Source organism: Echeneis naucrates, chromosome 5 (assembly GCF_900963305.1).
Source record: "Echeneis naucrates chromosome 5, fEcheNa1.1, whole genome shotgun sequence".
Classification (NCBI taxonomy): Eukaryota; Metazoa; Chordata; class Actinopteri; order Carangiformes; family Echeneidae; genus Echeneis; species Echeneis naucrates.
Window position 1 is genome coordinate 4,194,950 of NC_042515.1, and position 17,004 is coordinate 4,211,953.

The 17,004-nt window shown below is 41.7% G+C and overlaps 1 protein-coding gene across 1 annotated transcript; it reads right to left on the reverse strand.

Moving 5' to 3' along the window:
• Window positions 1–1,183: 1,183 nt before the first annotated feature.
• Window positions 1,184–1,997, reverse strand: LOC115044088 (transcription factor HES-1-like). Its single transcript, XM_029502931.1, has 2 exons — window positions 1,875–1,997; window positions 1,184–1,763 (listed from the first exon to the last, which is right to left on the reverse strand). Exons 1-2 carry the CDS (start codon window positions 1,995–1,997, stop codon window positions 1,446–1,448), a joined length of 441 nt encoding a protein of 146 aa, XP_029358791.1. The 3' UTR covers window positions 1,184–1,445.
• Between the last annotated feature and the right edge of the window lie 15,007 nt (window positions 1,998–17,004).

The following is a 17,004-nucleotide window of genomic DNA, read 5'->3' on the forward strand; positions in this document are numbered from 1 at the left end:
TGTCCTTTCACTGCTTTCACTGGGGGAACAATAGAAGTGTGTCTCATTATCTTTTAAAATCTTCACATTCCAACGCAACAGAACCGAAACTGAGAAGCAGCAACTAGTTTATCTTTAGAAGGAAGAGCATTTGCTCCGGTGATTAACAGAAGCCTGCAGCATGTACATCCAGTTCGTGGAACTGCTTCATCAATCCACATGAAAATGAACTTTTTCACTTGGATTGATGGAGTAATATCAAAGTATTACTCTAGTAGTACTCTACCACCGGGTGTGAAAGCTGATGTCAACGACAGGTAAAACACATAACTCCCTGAAATGATTACTAATTCTTCAGTTAGTCAGAGTTTTCATTTTGATGGTGGCGTTTGTGTTACGCGGCTGCACTGTCGTTTCCGTTTCTAGAATAAGGAACGTGGTAAATCTAAAATTTAAAAAGTGATTCACAACCAGAAACAAGAATAATTAACGGGGACACAACAAGTCATTCGATCACATGGATTTATTTTTTATTGACACGAATCATTGATTCATTTTCTGACAACTCCTACTGGAGGAGATAAAGGTGAAGATACATCACAACAACAACAGCTTGGTTCACATCTCCAAGACACACCGTACTCAAAATGAGTCGAGGATCAATCGTCTTCACAAAAGACAAATAGTGGAAGATTTTTCAGTTTTCTATAAAACGTAGTTCATAATGAGCAGTCAGCACTTTATAACAAAGGCAGCGCACTTCAAATACTGATCTTAGAACAGATCAAGTTTAGATAATCACAAAGTGATTCGTTGGATATTAAAATGAGTCAGAACATTTTCACACAGTTTCAGACTGGATCAGGTTAATAAGGAAACCCTTTCAACAAAGGGATCAAGAAAGAGTTTTCAATCAAAACAATGACCAACAATCATGAAGTAGCATACTTCATTTCATCATATACCACCATAAAGTGATGGACTTTTTTTACCATAGTAAATTCTAATTTTCTCAATGTTGCATGATGTAATTCATGCAGCATGCATGACAAAGCTTCTTCCTCAGTATGAAAGATAATGTCACTCTGTAACACTATTTCCACAGGAAATATTTTTCTTTAAACAAGAAAGTTTGAAACACTCGAAAGTATTTGAGAAGCTTCTGATAATACAGAAGAACAAGTCCTTTGTTTCATAGAATTCAGGAATAAAGTATAATAATGATTGCTGACACAATCAGAATTGTGTTCATACAACATGCATGAAAAATTTTCTCTTTCTTAACTTGAAAGATATTATTGCTGTCGTTTCCATCAGGAAATCTCCTCTTACTGAGAGGAAAACACAAAATTCAACCTTCTGTTAATACAGAAGAACAAGTCCTGAAGTTTCACAGAAGTCAGTTCCAGTGATGTTTGACCAACATGGTCTGAGTTTGTCTGGTAGTGAGTCCAGTCTGTAGGGGTCTACCACGGCCTCCAGGGGGCGCTGTGGACTGGACTCTGGTCTTTGGTGATGCTGGTCTGCAGAGAGAAGTCAGCCTCAGTCAGGTTCTTATCAGAGGAAGACTGCAGCTTGTTGACGTGGTTCAGGAGTCTTCTCTGCTGTAGATTCTGCTGCTGCAGCTGTGTCAGGAAGCAAACTGTCATCTCCAGGATGTCTGCTTTCTCCAGCTTGGAGTCTGGCTGCTGTTTGAGGAACTCTGGACCCAGGAGAGACTTGAGCTGCTCAATGCTGCTGTTGATTCGCTCTCTGCGTAACTTCTCCACCAGAGGCTTTCTGAGCTGTAGAGAGGAGAACAAAGTCATGAGTAAACTTATTCTGCTGTATAAAGTCAGCAGTAAAAGAAGAACCATTTTGATAAATCATGTTTCGGTTTTGAATCTCCAATTCACCTTGTGGGTCAGAGTCAGATGCTCCTGAGAGTTGCTCATTGCTGCAGTGGTTGTAGGTGCCATAGCTGGATCTGTGTGCTGTAGAGGTCTCTGTAGAGAGAATGTGATCTCTGCTGGCTTCATCCCTCCTATTTATAGTCCCACATCTCCATATGAATGTGTGGGTCTTGGTCTGGTTGGAGTTTCTCACAGTCTCAGCCAATCAGACAGCTTTAACAGAAGCGGGTGTGCTCCACTGCTGGCCTGCCACATGCTCCGTGGTCATATTAACTGAGGACAATAGTTAGATCTCAGGGGAACAGGTGGAGGACTGGGGGGGTGATGGACAGAGACTCAAAGGGCTTTAAGTGAATCTGGGAAAGTGGTGACCCTGTAGAGAGAGCAGACCTGGGATCAATGACTTTGGCTGGACACACTCTGATCATTCTGTCACATGTTTAGGCATTTAGGGTGTGCTCAATTTGTGCAATGTTTATTTGAATAACAACAGCAATCAATAAATTTCACTCGACATGTATCAACTATACTATAATATAGTATTCAGTATGTTGTATGCTTATAATGCATCCACTTTTATTCTCTTGATTTTAAAGGATGGCAACCTGAGCTGTTATGGTATTTTTATTTTTATGCACGATGTCATTTTGCCAGTCTTCATTGTTTCACTCTATTTTCAACTGAGCCAAAGTTTCCTTGATGTCCAGATGCAGCGGGTGTGTCTTCTGTTTTGCGGCTGTCCATCTGTATGAGCAGAAAGTTTCTCTCGGCTTCCCACACCGAGCCTTTTGAATGATGTGGTCAGCGCACTACAAAAGGACTTTGAATGGAGCTTTTGTGGCGGAGGTTGGATGTCTGCTGAAACGGAGACACAGCCTGACGTCACTGACCATCTGGAGGGAAAGAACCTGATTGGTCGCTCTCAAAGTGAAATATTTTGCTTAATATAAGAGTATATATTTGAAAAGTTCAAATTTACAGTAGTTTATTGGCTCCTTTGGGGCATTCAAATGTGTGGCCAGAATGGACCCCTCATATTGTTTAAAGGGTCTAAACATTTTTCAGAGGGTGGAGTGGATAAGACAGCTGTTTCTCGAGGTGTGCCAAATCCCTTCAGACAATAGTCCACTGCTGGTGCTATTAAGGACGCCAGTCAAACTCAACTGGGGCTCAGTTTTCCAGGACTTTCCCTCATTCTCTCCTTTGACAAGCCAATTTGTCCGTCAGGCTAAAACAGGAATCTTGTGTCGTAAGCAGAAGCCAAAGTTTTAAGTAATCTTTTATTGGTATGAATGGAAGAACTCAGGGTTTATTCAGAAACGTATATAATTCTAAACATTCGCATGTTTCTGGACAGTCTTATATTCCTGGAAAGTTCACAGTAAAAAAAAAAAAAAAAAACAGTGAGTGTGATGGGCCTTCAGAATGCTTCATTTTCATCAGTTTTCATTAATACACCCCTTCGAGTGCAACGCCACAGAAATGCAGCTTGGTGCCAGAAAACCGCTGAACTCTCCCAAAGTGTAGGGGAGGGCCATTCCGTTGGTCTAATTTAACTAAACAGGCAGTAAATAATAAAGATCTGTGCTGTTTTGGTTGCTATCCTGTCAAGTTCCTCTTTTAAAAAAATAACCAAATTTACGACCTTCCTGGATTTTGACTGGGCGAAGCCATTGTCAGTTCACATTTGACGTGCGATAGCCTACTTTGCTAAAGAGAACAGTCAGCTTCATTCTGACAGCAGATGTTTTCATATAAACGTGATCGCCGACAAGGAGTTGGAGCAAAGAGGATTAAGATAAGGAGGCTAAAGCAACAGATGATGCTATGCCGTGTTGGACAGTGAGAGAGAAAGTAAAGTCTACGTTAAATGCCAACTCGCTAACATCGTCTACCCAATCTTTTAATGACGCTGGGTCAGGCAGACTATCGCCGTCGGCTGAAAGTCATTTTTTGAGGTATTCCTCACTGTCCTTAAGAGACAACGAAAGCGCATATTCCGAATAATCAGAAAAATTTGGTGGAGGATCTTCAACATCCATGCTCTCTTCTATGCTCCGCGCTGACATTTTCTGACCCCCAAGCTGCGCGCGCATTCTCGCTAGACTCAGAATGTTTGCATACAATGAAGGGATCTATTAGTAAGTCTGTATTTGTAAGAAACTTGATTTTTACTTTCATATATCTTCTTACTTAATTCGGCATTACTTTGAACAGTAAAAATATTCCTTTCCACTCGATCATCTCACAATATTTCCATAACTATTGATGCTCACTCTTTCTTTCTGTTATGATTTGAATCAAATGACCTGGTCTTTCATTTCATCCCAAATTATTTCCCCTTAACGTGGGTCAGGACGGAAGTTTGGATCGATGTCCCACTTGGGCACTAGGAGTGTCCCCTGGTTTCCCCACAGGCTGTCCTTTCATTGATTGTGAACATCTTGTCAGACAGAACATGGAAAGCAGTCGACAGCTGCTCAAAAATCATAGCACGGCCGAGGTTTTGTCATTCAGAGAAATGAAAAGGCAAAAAATATCTTCACTTTCCTCATGAGTCATTGTGAGTCATGCTTTGGTGACTCATGACGACTCTGGATTTTAAAATTGGTGACACTGATGAGGTCAGATAATTAAATCTCATTCATCCATGCTAAAAATAAGTGACTTGCACCATAGACTCACAATAAAGCCCGTTATCAGAACAAAATGGTACAAAAGTCCTGTTATGAATCAATCGATCATTACTCTAATATACCAAAGCATGAAAAGAAGAAACACTCGGAGATATTTTTTTATCAGGAGATAAATGTCATGGTGCATTAAAACAATAACTCGGTTACGTCTCCAAGACACACTGCAATCAAAGTGAGTCGACGGCCCGTCGTCTTTACAAAAGACAAATTAGTTCATTAAGTTCATTATCAGTTTCAAAACTGTCATTGTCTGAATGTGATGTTCTGCTTCCTGTTTTATTTTGAAGGCCTGTTCTTTGCCTCCCCATGTCCTGTCAGGCTCCTGCTGTATAGTCAGTGTCTTCCTCTTGCTCCCTTGCTGGATTGGCTTTCCTCTGTTTGGGCCTTCTGGCGTTTCTTCCTCGTGTGTTCTTCTTTTGGTTGTGACACTTTTCTTCGTTTTGACTGGTGAGCTTTTTCCCCGACCGTCTTGGATACCTTTGCCTGAGCTGACCCTCCTGACCCCGAGCCTTGGAACTGACCTGTCTGATTTGTGAGTCTACCATTGTGCCTGGTTTAAAAACGAGCAGTCCGCAAAATACTGATCTTAAAGCAGAGGAAGTTTAGACAATCAGAGTGATTCGTTGGATGAATATCAAATGAAGTCGGTATATTATTAGCATACAGTTTCAGTCTGAGACTGCATCTGAAAATAAGTAAAACGAAATGATCAGAAACGCACATTGATCTGATAACTCATCAATACTTAAGAATAAAATTAAGTCATTAGTGAGAAAATATCCTCACATATGGCCGAGCTTTCGACCAAAACAATGACCAACAATCAAGAAGTAGTAAGCTTGTTTACCGTAACAAATGCTCATGAGATTCATGCAGCATGCATGACAAAGCTGCTCTCTCTGTGAGAGATTGTCACTCTGTAACACTCGACAAGTTTAATATACTCAGCGTATTTCAGCAGTTTTTCTTAACACAGAAGAACAAGGACTCATAACTGAATCATAGAATTCAGTCATGAAGTTTAATAACAATAATAATAATAATAATGCATGTTTCTCAACTTGTTGCTCTCGTTTCCATTCAGAAATCTCATCGTCAAAGGTAAAACACAAAATTCAACCTTCTGTTAATACAGAAGGAAAAGTTTCACAGAAGTCAGTTCCAGTTTGACCAACATGGCCTTCTGAGTTTGTCTGGTAGTGAGTCCAGTCTGTAGGGGTCTACCACGGCCTCCAGGGGGTGCTGTGGGCTGGACTCTGCTCATTGCTGCAGTGGTTGTAGGTGCCATAGCTGGATCTGTGTGCTGTAGAGGTCTCTGTAGAGAGAATGTGATCTCAGCTGGCTTCATCCCTCCTATTTATAGTCCCACATCTCCATATGAATGTGTGGGTCTTGGTCTGGCTGGAGTTTCTCAGAGAATCTCTTGTATCTATCATTGCTCTCTAACTTAAATGTAGCTGAATAAACAACAATGGAAAGGCAGCAGTGTAACCGGCTTGATTTCAGAAATTCTTATATCTCAGGTGGATCTCTGGCAGGTCACCACTTAAAAATGTATAGATTTTATTTATCATTTCAATCAAACAGTCGAAATGCTGCAAACAACGAGCCAATCCTGGTGAGTGTTTGCATAAAAAAAAAAATAAATAAAGTGATGAAATATTACACATGACAAAAATACACACACACACACACACACACACAAAACGTATTTAACCAGAAACCTTCACTCAAATATCTTTCTTGCTAACATGAACACCGATTTCTTTTTCCTGTCACGCTTCTGTACAGTTGTAAAGATATGATCACACTACATTTCATATTAACTGCTGCAGACTCGCTGCTGTCCACTGTTATGTAATATTAATCCTGGAACATGTGGGTGGGCTCACAGTTGTGATTCCACCACATTCTGTCCTGAAGCATGTCTCCGCAGGGCAGAGGTCTTGATCTTTTGTCCCACGGGACTCTGGGAGTCGCTTGTCTCTGGTTTCCCACACTCCGTCCTTTCACTGCTTTTTCTGAACGATCAATACAAATGTGTCCCAGTGAGCATCACATTGGCTGCACAGCAACCCTTTGAAAAGGGAAGCGTTTTAAAATGAACTACCCCCCCCCCCCCCCCCCCCGGAGCTCTAAACTGCAACAAACACTTTTCTTTTTTTAATCTTAATATTCCAAGAGCAAATATTTCCAATTCAGTTTGTTAGTGATTATCTATAGACATACGAGTCAAGTTAATCAGATTTATGAAATTAGTAATGTTATTGGTGTCTATCTTGTAATTTATTCTAATATTTTGATTGCAGTCCTCCTCTGTGAAGGAAGGTGGGGTGGTGCGCTCGTATAACATAGCACGTTGATTTGCAGATTGATTAGATTATGTTGACCTCTTTGTTGTTTGTTTTTCAGTCTGAGTTGCAGAATTGACGCTGTTTTAAAATATGGTACTTTTTTAAAGTAATGCCATCTGCACCCAGTTGACATCATCAAATATGGTCATCACATGAATATACAAGAAAAAAAATCATCTGTATTATTTATTGAAACTGCATTAATCCAAACTTTGGCAACAGTTCATGTATACTGGATGATAATATATAATGTAAAAGCCATTTGGGCTCTGGCTGATAACTAAAAAAAAAAAAAGAACTGTTACATTATATGTCGTACATTAAAAAAAATAGATCCTAATCAATTATTACTCACATGAATGCATCTGTTAAAATCAGCCATGAACACTTTGCTCGTGTCTGACAGTTAATGCATGTTACATGTTTGGGGAATTACTCGCCAACACGTCAGTGAAAACACCAAAACCATGCTGTCATAGCTAATTAAAATCTCTTTATTACAATCACATGTACATCATATTTCAAAAAGCTTGCCGTTGTGAAAAGTGCTCTTGCACGGACAGATGGAGGTGGTGTTGCAGGCTGGATGGAGGGATTGTCAGATGGAGTAAAACAAGTGCTGAGTTCCCTAGCAGCAAAGTGTCTCCGCTCCAGTGTGCTTTTAATTTCACATCACATGAGGACATCTGGGCTATTTTCAGCTCGCTGTGTCCTTGTGTAACGTAAGCAAAGAGGGCGATGGAGGGCGGGTGGGAAGAAAAAAAAAATAAATAAAAACATTCTCCCTTCGTCATCCATTATTCAAACTGTTTGAGTCACAGCCGAGAGAGGGGAAAGGTGGAAACAAACCAGGTGGAGGTTTCATTCCAGCCCTTTTCCCTCTGAGTCTTTTAGGCGTTTTAAATTACATTTCTGTAGATATTCATGATAGAAAATTAGGAATATCAGTTTCATCTTTGGATGTAAACGCGATTGCAGATGACGATCCTTATAATGAATTAGAGGTTTGCAGTCGTGCAGGATTTAAAGAAAACAATTTGATTACTGCTAGTAGCAACTCCTAATATTTGATTATAAATTGTATTCATTGGCCCAATTACACAACACCACTTTTTTTTACTTCTTAGAACCTAAGAGGTCTAAAGTTCGTTGGCTGTAGAGGCAAATAATTCAGTTCTATTGAAATCTCCCAGCAGGCTTTTATAATATGTAGTTAACCAGAATGTCAAAGTGAAATCCAGCCATTCCCAATTTTAGTAAATACATTTTTAAGCTGCGTTTTCGACACACTGATTCAAGAAATGGTCGTATTATTTGGTCTGTCATCTCTGGTCCAGACTAAAATGTCTCCACTGGTTCTGTGTTGAATGGATTCCCATGAACTTCGATTTCAATATGCAAAGTATGCCTGTGAAGTGAAACGCGTTGAAGCATTTTCAATTTTCATGAAATCCTTTTTGTTAGTTCCTCCAAAACTCCCCATCGCCATCAGCTGTGCATTTGCATGTAATCTAGCATATTAACACATTTAACTTTCCTCTCTTTTAGTTCTCTAAGCTGATTACATCCCATTAAATAAAATATGTGGAACTTCTAAATTGGACAGCTTTGGTAATGTTGAAAAATGCCTCTTTTTTTTTTTTTCTATTGTTTCCATTATTTGGGATAGCCAAGGCTAAATATATCATAAATCAATCCCTGTCACCGACTTTTTCAAAGATGAAACTGATATCCATCTGAAATATCTGACCCAGGAGGACATAAAGAACGAGAAGAATCATTTGAAATGTAATGTTCCTTAAGCGATTAGTGTCAGTGACCTTACTCATAATTTATGGATGCCACATGTAACATTCAGAACAAACTGAACCACTTTCTATGAACTTTGACAATATTGTGAGTGTTAGACATACTAATATTACAATGTTAATCTCCGTGCTGTATATACAGCCTCCACACACGTCGAGGAAAACTTAGTCACATGATAAACCACCGGAGGAGTCTGATGCCATCAGTGTGTCCAACCTCATCTGTACGCTTCGACAAAATCAATATGTACATGTCATAATGACACAAAACAACAGTAAAATTCAATTTAGCCATTTAAAGAGACAATAATTATTCACATGGTGTGCCCACTCTTTGAAAATGGCAAATCAAAGTATCACCAGCTTTTAAGTATTTTAAAGATTTCAAAGAGCATGAAAACTGTTCACACTGTTGTTGTTTTTTTTGGGGGTTTTTCTTTAACGATCACAATAAAAATATTGAAATATGTTCAACATAATTACAATAAACAGATTTTTTTTTTCTCCTTCATAAATCACTATGATAGTTCATAAAGAAAACATCAACACACATGGTCGCTCTATCTACAGTCGATCCACTGGCCTCCGTCCCTGGTACAGAAAGGTAGGGGAAACTTCAGATATAAAAAACTATGTGCAAAAAGTCATTTGCTTAGGTCCCTCTCATGGAAAACAAGTTAGACAAATAAAGTAAATATCTACATAACCTTCGCTCTTGCTGTTTTAGATTCTAGAAGTACTCTGCACTTGTCGTGACTCCACACTTTTGTGCATGTGTTCGATTTAAAATTAGTGACTGCATTCGATGGAAACCTGACAGATAGCACACACGACGCTGTCATTGTCATGTTAAAACTTGCTTGAGGTATTATTGCACATTGTCCCAAAACTGCAGATGGAGAATCTGGTAGATTTCAGATTTACTCACGCTGTACCTGCTTTGTAGTGGAATGTCAACGATGCTGTCTGGAGCTCCCATCTGTGCAGATTGAAACAGATGCTGCGGCAGTCTGGACAACCTAATTTTAACGCTGTGTTTGAGGTGCATCTTCCTTTTTCGCTGAAATCGTCTCCACACAGTCAATGCATCATGGCAGATTTCAGTAAACATGCATAAGCTGTGACCTGGGTAGGTAGATCTGTAAACATCCTGCCACAGTAAAGACACCAGCGGGAGCAGGGAGCCGTGAGCCACAAAGGGCCAGAGAGCTTAAGCTGCATTCACCACCCTGACAGTAAAACAGGAAGAAGAATTGTGGGAAAACTCTTATTATTAGGACTGTGAAACATTCACACATCGTCATGCCATTAAACGGTGTTGGCGTTCTGCAGGTAACAGCACATTGTCGATGGCAAGCTACTGATGCCCATCTACTCCAAATCTGATCACATATCTCAAAAAGAATGGGTTGTAATATTTAACAATACAACCTAAAATAGCCAGTTTCACATCTCAGACATATAAATCAAACTATGAATCAATAATAGATTTGTATTAAGCTTCATTCTAATCCCTTTTTAACATTTTTTACACATAAAGGAATCGGAAAGTCCTAAGAATAAAAAATAAAACTCAAGATTACAGATTCGCATGAACATGTTTTAGAAAGCAGCTGCATGTGAGCTGTGAATGCAGTTTAAACCAGCCCAGACACGACACAGCTGATTATACAGATCAAAACTGTGATTACAATTGTCCTTCAGACCTCTGTGGCACATTGTTCCCCATTTGCGATCATCACAGTATGACTAGTGTTGCAAAAGCAAGTGAGTCAGATCGTTTTTGATCATTGAGTTAGAAAAGCTCCCACTGACGGATATTTTAATTGTAAACAGAGTTTTTATAGAAAAAAAAAAAAAAAACACCATTCAGGATTTGGTATCAAATCTCAGTTGTCATTGCCTGCATTGCTACAGTTGGTGTGTTCTATGGCCCTGATATAAAAGAAGTTGTGTGTGATGGATCATTTGCTCGCAGCCAGGTACGTCACACAGGAAAAGTATTGCTCCCCAAAAATCTCTGCTTGAAGATTTGAGTCCGAACCCAAATGGTTGCAATTTAGTTTTTTCCCAAAGATTCCAAAAAATGAATGTCGCATAAAATGTTGCATGAAAAGCGTGACGCAAATGCACTCATCTGACCTTGTTGTTTGTCATTACAAGCATCATGCACACACACACACACGCACGCGCACACATTTTGTCGGGAGTGCTGTACAGTGGTGACACACCCACACATAAAGCTATCAGTTGAGGTGATGTACAGCAATGACAGTGAGGTTCGCTCTCTCGCAGACATTCATTAAAGGAACAGTCTGATATTTTCATAAATCCGGTTCATCTCTGTCTTCTACAGAGTCATTATGAGAAGAAATATATCAGTTTCAGATGAAGGGGGACCTTTTGTATGTCTAAAACAACGTAGGACATTAACAGCAGGGCAGATTGCAAACCTGTGTTATCGACATAAATACGATAAGACATTAACACCGTGAAGCTTTGCAGTGTGGGCCTGTGTTAATTTGATGGTGCCAAATACATAATATATATTATAACTTATTCCAGAGAATAAGAAATCCAGTCCAATTATGGTAAAATCTGTTAGCTACATGAGAATTAAGAGATTATTTAGCCAGATAACAAAATTGACTAATGAAACTATTAGTAAAGAACAGGAGCTGATGAACTAATTTCTAATAACTCAAATCGGACTGATTTAGTTGTTGTGGTTTGTTTGTTTACAAGGTAATTCAAGCCCCCTGGTGGGTTGGGGGAGGGTCAAAGCTGTTTCAATAAAACATCAGAGGTTAGAAGCTACATTTTTTTGTTTTTCCTCGTTCTTTGGAGAAAGGTTAGCCGTTTCCTCCTTCTTCTTAGCTAAACTGCTGAACATCTGTGCAGGGTACACACACACACACTCAAAATACATGCATGGTTAATTGGTGTCTTTCAATGGCCTTTAGGTGTGAATGTGAGCGTGTCTAATGCATCTATCCTGTGATAAACTGGTGACCCCTCCAGGATGAGTCCCTAGCGTCGGCCCATGAAACTGATTGGCATATTCTCTTTTCACTCTGGAAAAGCCAGAAACACTAGATTTACCAAAATGTCATATTTTCATGTTCAAATCGCACACACGCAGACACACAGTAACAGTTAGATGTGGTGTCCATGCAGTTAGACAGTGGTGACTGTCAGCAGGGAGCTGGGACACAGCATGTCCTCCTGGTTGTCCAGCCTGGTTCCATGAGTCAGCAGCTCCTCCACTGTTGTCCAGTCGTCCAAGAGCTTCCTGTTCCTCAGGCGACTCAACTTCTTCTGACTCAGCTCCAGGACCATGTTACATCGTCCTCCCGCAAAAGCTCCGACTCCTCTGCCATCCAGCACGCCTCCGTCTCCGGGAGAGGCTCCCCCTCCCCCTCCTCCTCCTCCTCCTCCTCCCATCATGGCTACTCCCCTGCTCGCAGCGTCTCGGGCAGTGCCTCCTCTGGCTTGCAGCTGCTGCTGTCTCTGCTCGCGAGCCAACAAGAAGTGTTCCCTCCTCTCTGTTCGACTCCAATACCTACCCATCAACATGTCAGTGCTGGTCTCCTCATCAGTGCTCATCCCGCTGCGTTCATCTGCCAGCTGAGATGCCCGGTCCCTCAGGAGCTGGTTCCTGGAGATCCGCGAAGTCGTGTTGGGTTTGGAGATGGGATTAAGTTTTGGTTGGAGACCCGAACTGGGATTAGGGCTTGAACTTGGATTCACGTGTGCCATCTTTGCATCCCATCCAACAGCAGTGCCAGTGCCCGTGTGGCCTTCCAGGGTGCTGTAGAGTCCTCTGCCCCCGCCACTGCCCAGTGACTGCCGACTGGCTGGCTTCGGCCAGGTATCGTTGATGTCTGCAGCCTGATTAGAGTGGGCCAAACTCTGAAGGTGCTGCTGTTCTCTGGCCAGGCTCCTCTCGAGCTCATGCTGCCTCTGTCTGTCCATCTCCTCCTGGATCTGTACCTCCAGCTCCCTCTCCATCTCTTTCTCCTTTTGCATTTGTCTTTTTTGTTCAAGTTCTCTTTCAATCTCTCTGTCTCGTTCCGTCAGCATCGGCTCAGGAATCAAGATTCTTTCTTGTGAGTGCCACCAATCATGGTGAGCGATTTGGCCGTTTGAGGTGTTGTCGTAGCATCGGTCGTGGGCATTGGTAGGCCTCATGTGTCCCAGGGCGGCAGGGTGCTGCTGGGGTGAGAGGGCCAGGGCTGTAGGGTGAGCCGATATCACACCAGCCACTTCCTCACCCTCCTCTGGCAGACCTGGTTGGAGCACGTTGTGTGGCGCAACACCTCCACAGTGGTGCAAGGTTGCTGCGCAGTAGGAGGGGGAGGCTGGATGGCTTGCCCTGCGGCGGTACTCCTGTGGAGGAGGGCGATGATGCAGCGTTCGGCTTCTCCTCAGCACCCCCACAGAGCTGGAGCCTTGGTGGTGCTGCTGCTGCATGGGCACTATCGGTCTTCTGTGGCTGGAGGGCGTGCTGCAGGTGGAGAGCACCGGTGCAGTCATTCGTGAGACTGCAGCGTGGGCATGAGAGGGATTGAAAAGGGCTCCGCTACTGGAGCTGTGGCGGTTCAAACAGGGCCGGTCGGCTTTATGGAACTGGACAGAAGAAACCCTAGAAATGCAAACACCAAAGTCAACAAACAGCACTGAAACATATTCAGAAGTCAGAGGATAGTTTCATAACAGCGGACTTCACAGTAGTAGATATTTATGTTACTCTGGAGCCAGAATTTCTCAATGCATTTTTCAAAAAAAAAAAAAAAAAAAAAAAATATATATATATATATATATATATTTGAACTGTAACACTCCATTAATATGAACGACTTAGATTTACTGTTTTCGATTTAGTTTTGAGTTCAAGAGGTTATTGCAGAAATAGATTTTGAACCGTTTTGATCTATTTGAATAACTGATCCAAAATATTTAAGCCGTGGATGACTTGCAGCTAAGACAGTTTGGTCTGTAGGCTTTAGTGGCATCTAGTGGTGAGGTATCAGACTTCAAACCATCTGAATAACCCCCAGTTCATCCGTCCCTTTTCTGTCATGTCGCAGAGACCAAGGTGGCCTTCACGTAATGTAAGAATGTTAAATGCCCTTTTTTTTTCAGCCAATGTTTGGTTTGTTCTTCATGAGCTAATGCAGAATCATGGCTTTATTTATTTATATATTTATTTTAAGGGATAGACTGGTCTTAGCCTCAGTAAACCTGGGAACTACTGCAAAATGGTTTTCAAATAGGCAAATACTTTTTCTGCTGGTATTTCAAGGCCCTTAAAGCGGGAAGACTATTTCTGTCCCTTTCTACCTGAAAAGTCCACGGGGTGGAACGTCCATGACTGGTCCAGCATCCTCCTCCATCCCAAGCTGCAACCGCTGACATTGCGGCTGCATGGTCAGCGCTTCAGGGATGGCCTCCAGTAGCTCGCGGTGGCTCTTGGGGCAACTGTCGCGGCGCTCCCGCCTCTCACAGGGTTCGCCCTGATGTTGCAGCCTGGCGTTGTACAGCCGCATTCGCTTCTCCAACAGCCTCTGGAAGTGCCTGAACTCGCCGGTGCTCACACTGTAGAAGCCAGAGTCGCTGAGCTCAGAGGAGATAAAGGACTCCGAAGAAGGAGAACCACCACCTCCAAAGCCCCCACATCCCCCTGGGGCAAGGGCTCCATGTGAATGGCAGTCCTCCAGGCCTCCCTCCTCTGTCTCTAGTCCTGAGAGGTCCCCCTGATGGAGGGAGCCATCAGTCCACCCAAGACCACTGTCCAGCTCATGATGGAGAGGCAGGTAGCTCATTGGCTTCTCCAGCATGAAGTCCTCATCATCAGTCTGCAACGAGAGGCATCAGTCACCAGGTCATTTATATAAATCCAATTTATAATCTACTACAGTCTGAATATGAGAAACTGGCAAATAACGTTTGATTTTGCAGTGAATTAGATATTTAATTATTGAAACACTTTCTTTGTTATATGATTTTGATGAGTGATTTTTCTTTTTCTTTTTGTTTTGTTTTGGTAGAAAGCATCCAGAATGAAAAAGGTTTATGAAAAACTATTATTACCACATCAATACTGCATCCTGTCGGCACAGGTACTGAAGAAGATGATATGTAGCCCTGACTAGAAGATACACAGCGTAATTTCAGATACCTGACTTTGGCAGCCATTAGGTTCTTCTAAGTTGGTATTGCAGCACCCCATTAGGCAGTTCTGTCCCTTTGGTCGACGACCCGTGAGTTCTGGATCCTGAAGGATTCATAATGTGAAGCAAAGCAAATGAAAAAGGCACAAAGCTTCAGATGGGCCAATACAAGGTCATACAAGGTCTGTGTTAAGATGTGCTTTAAAAAAACTGAGATGTTTCTGATCATACAGATGGACTCTGAATATGTATATTAAAATAGACTGGAACAGAAAAATCGTGGAGGAAAAAAAAAAAAAAAAAAAAATATATATATATATAAAATATATATGTATATATAAAACGTTTGATTAAGGTCCGATAGGTTTTATATAGTGCAAGTGTTCAATCACAACTGATTATCAATGACGTGAGTGTCACCTGGTGGCCGATGTCCACAGTGTCCCGTGGAGAGCTGGACAGATAGCTGTACCGTCCTCCATCACAGTGATCTTGTGGCAGAGACAGATGGCCATAATAATGCCTGTAACAGAAAGCAAGACGAATTTAGACATTTTCAAGACTCTGGGCCTTTTGAATCCTTTTTGCAAAACAAACCCAAAGACATGGCACAGATACGTTGCCACTGAAGTCTTAGATGGAGATTGCAGAGACCCTAAACAGACATTTTAATGATGTCACATAGGTGGTTGAGCTTCTACTTTAGTAAGTACATTGCGGGGGGTTTTGGCAGCAGATTGCTGAATGTATTGTCTATTTGTCTATGTTTATCTATTTGTAATGTCTGTGTGTCTTTACCTGTCGTGGTAGGAGGGGCTTGAGGCATTAAGTCCTGCCCCCATTACTGGAAGGGGCAGGTTGAGGTGCTGCAGGTTGAGGGGGAGGGGCTCCCAGTTTCCCCGGTCTGCCTCAGTGCCACACCCCCTCTTGATCTGCATGGTGATTGGACGCTGACTGGCTGCCAGTATTCGCAGAGCATCTCGCTGGCTCAGGTGCGCTAGACTCCGCCCACTCATCTGAGACAGGCACAGACAGGTATCGATGCAACGTGACGTTAGTGTCAAAGCATCTGATTATAAAGAGGAAAAAAATTCAGCTCTGTCAACACAAGCCACATGATTTATTTCCTGTTTGATCATTTAAATCAAACTATTTACAAAAAGAAATTATACTAATTATTATTTTCAATCTGTTGCTATTGAAAGCACAGCAGCCCTCCTGCATGTGCATCCTCCAACCTTTAGCATCATTAGCATGACTGGTGGCAAAGGTTAGTCAATATAACACGTGGCATTTCTTGTAATATAAGTGTTAGATAGTATGATGTGTTTTATTTGGACTTCAGGCATTTTTGAAGAACATAAAGAACCTCCCACATCACTCTGTGTTTTGTTGGTGGGATCGGAGCAAATGTGTGGGAGGGAGGGAGCACAAGACAAGTGATAGCTTTTACTAAGTCTTATGTTGTCTATCAGGCAGAGTTATATGCTTTTCTCCAAGAACAACAGGCCAAAATAATTTTTCAGCAAGCTTCAGAATATACGCGTTCGCAGCGTATTTCTACAGGAAAGGTGTGTTAAATTAAAGAGGACCTCAAGAGCGAGTTCATTTCCCAAAACTGCTTAACTGATTAAAGGGACACAGCCTCTCAGTACCTCTTTGACTGGAAGGCTGAATTAAAAACTACATGTGTTAGAGATGACTAATTACCAGACAAGCATGAATTTAATATTAAATTTAAGATACTATCCAGTTGCATTTTGAGAACAGTGTTTTAGGGAGGTTGATCCCAAGTCAGAACTAAGCATCAGCATATCTCAGCCGCTGTTTTAATATTCTTTAATGAACCTCTCATAACAACTTTATGGAACTGATGGACTGAATCACCAGAGGAATTTTATAATCCAGCCACGCATTAGGGGGGGAAACAGCCCATCCATCAAAACCACAATCAATTATTCTCCACGCTGCCATTTTATCTGCACTTCCAGCCTGTATTTGTACAGTGTGAACACACAACAGACTAAAAACTCTGAATTTGTCAACATTGTGCATCTGGGTCACAGGACGCAGCTCTGCCGACAGACAGAGGCGAGATTCAT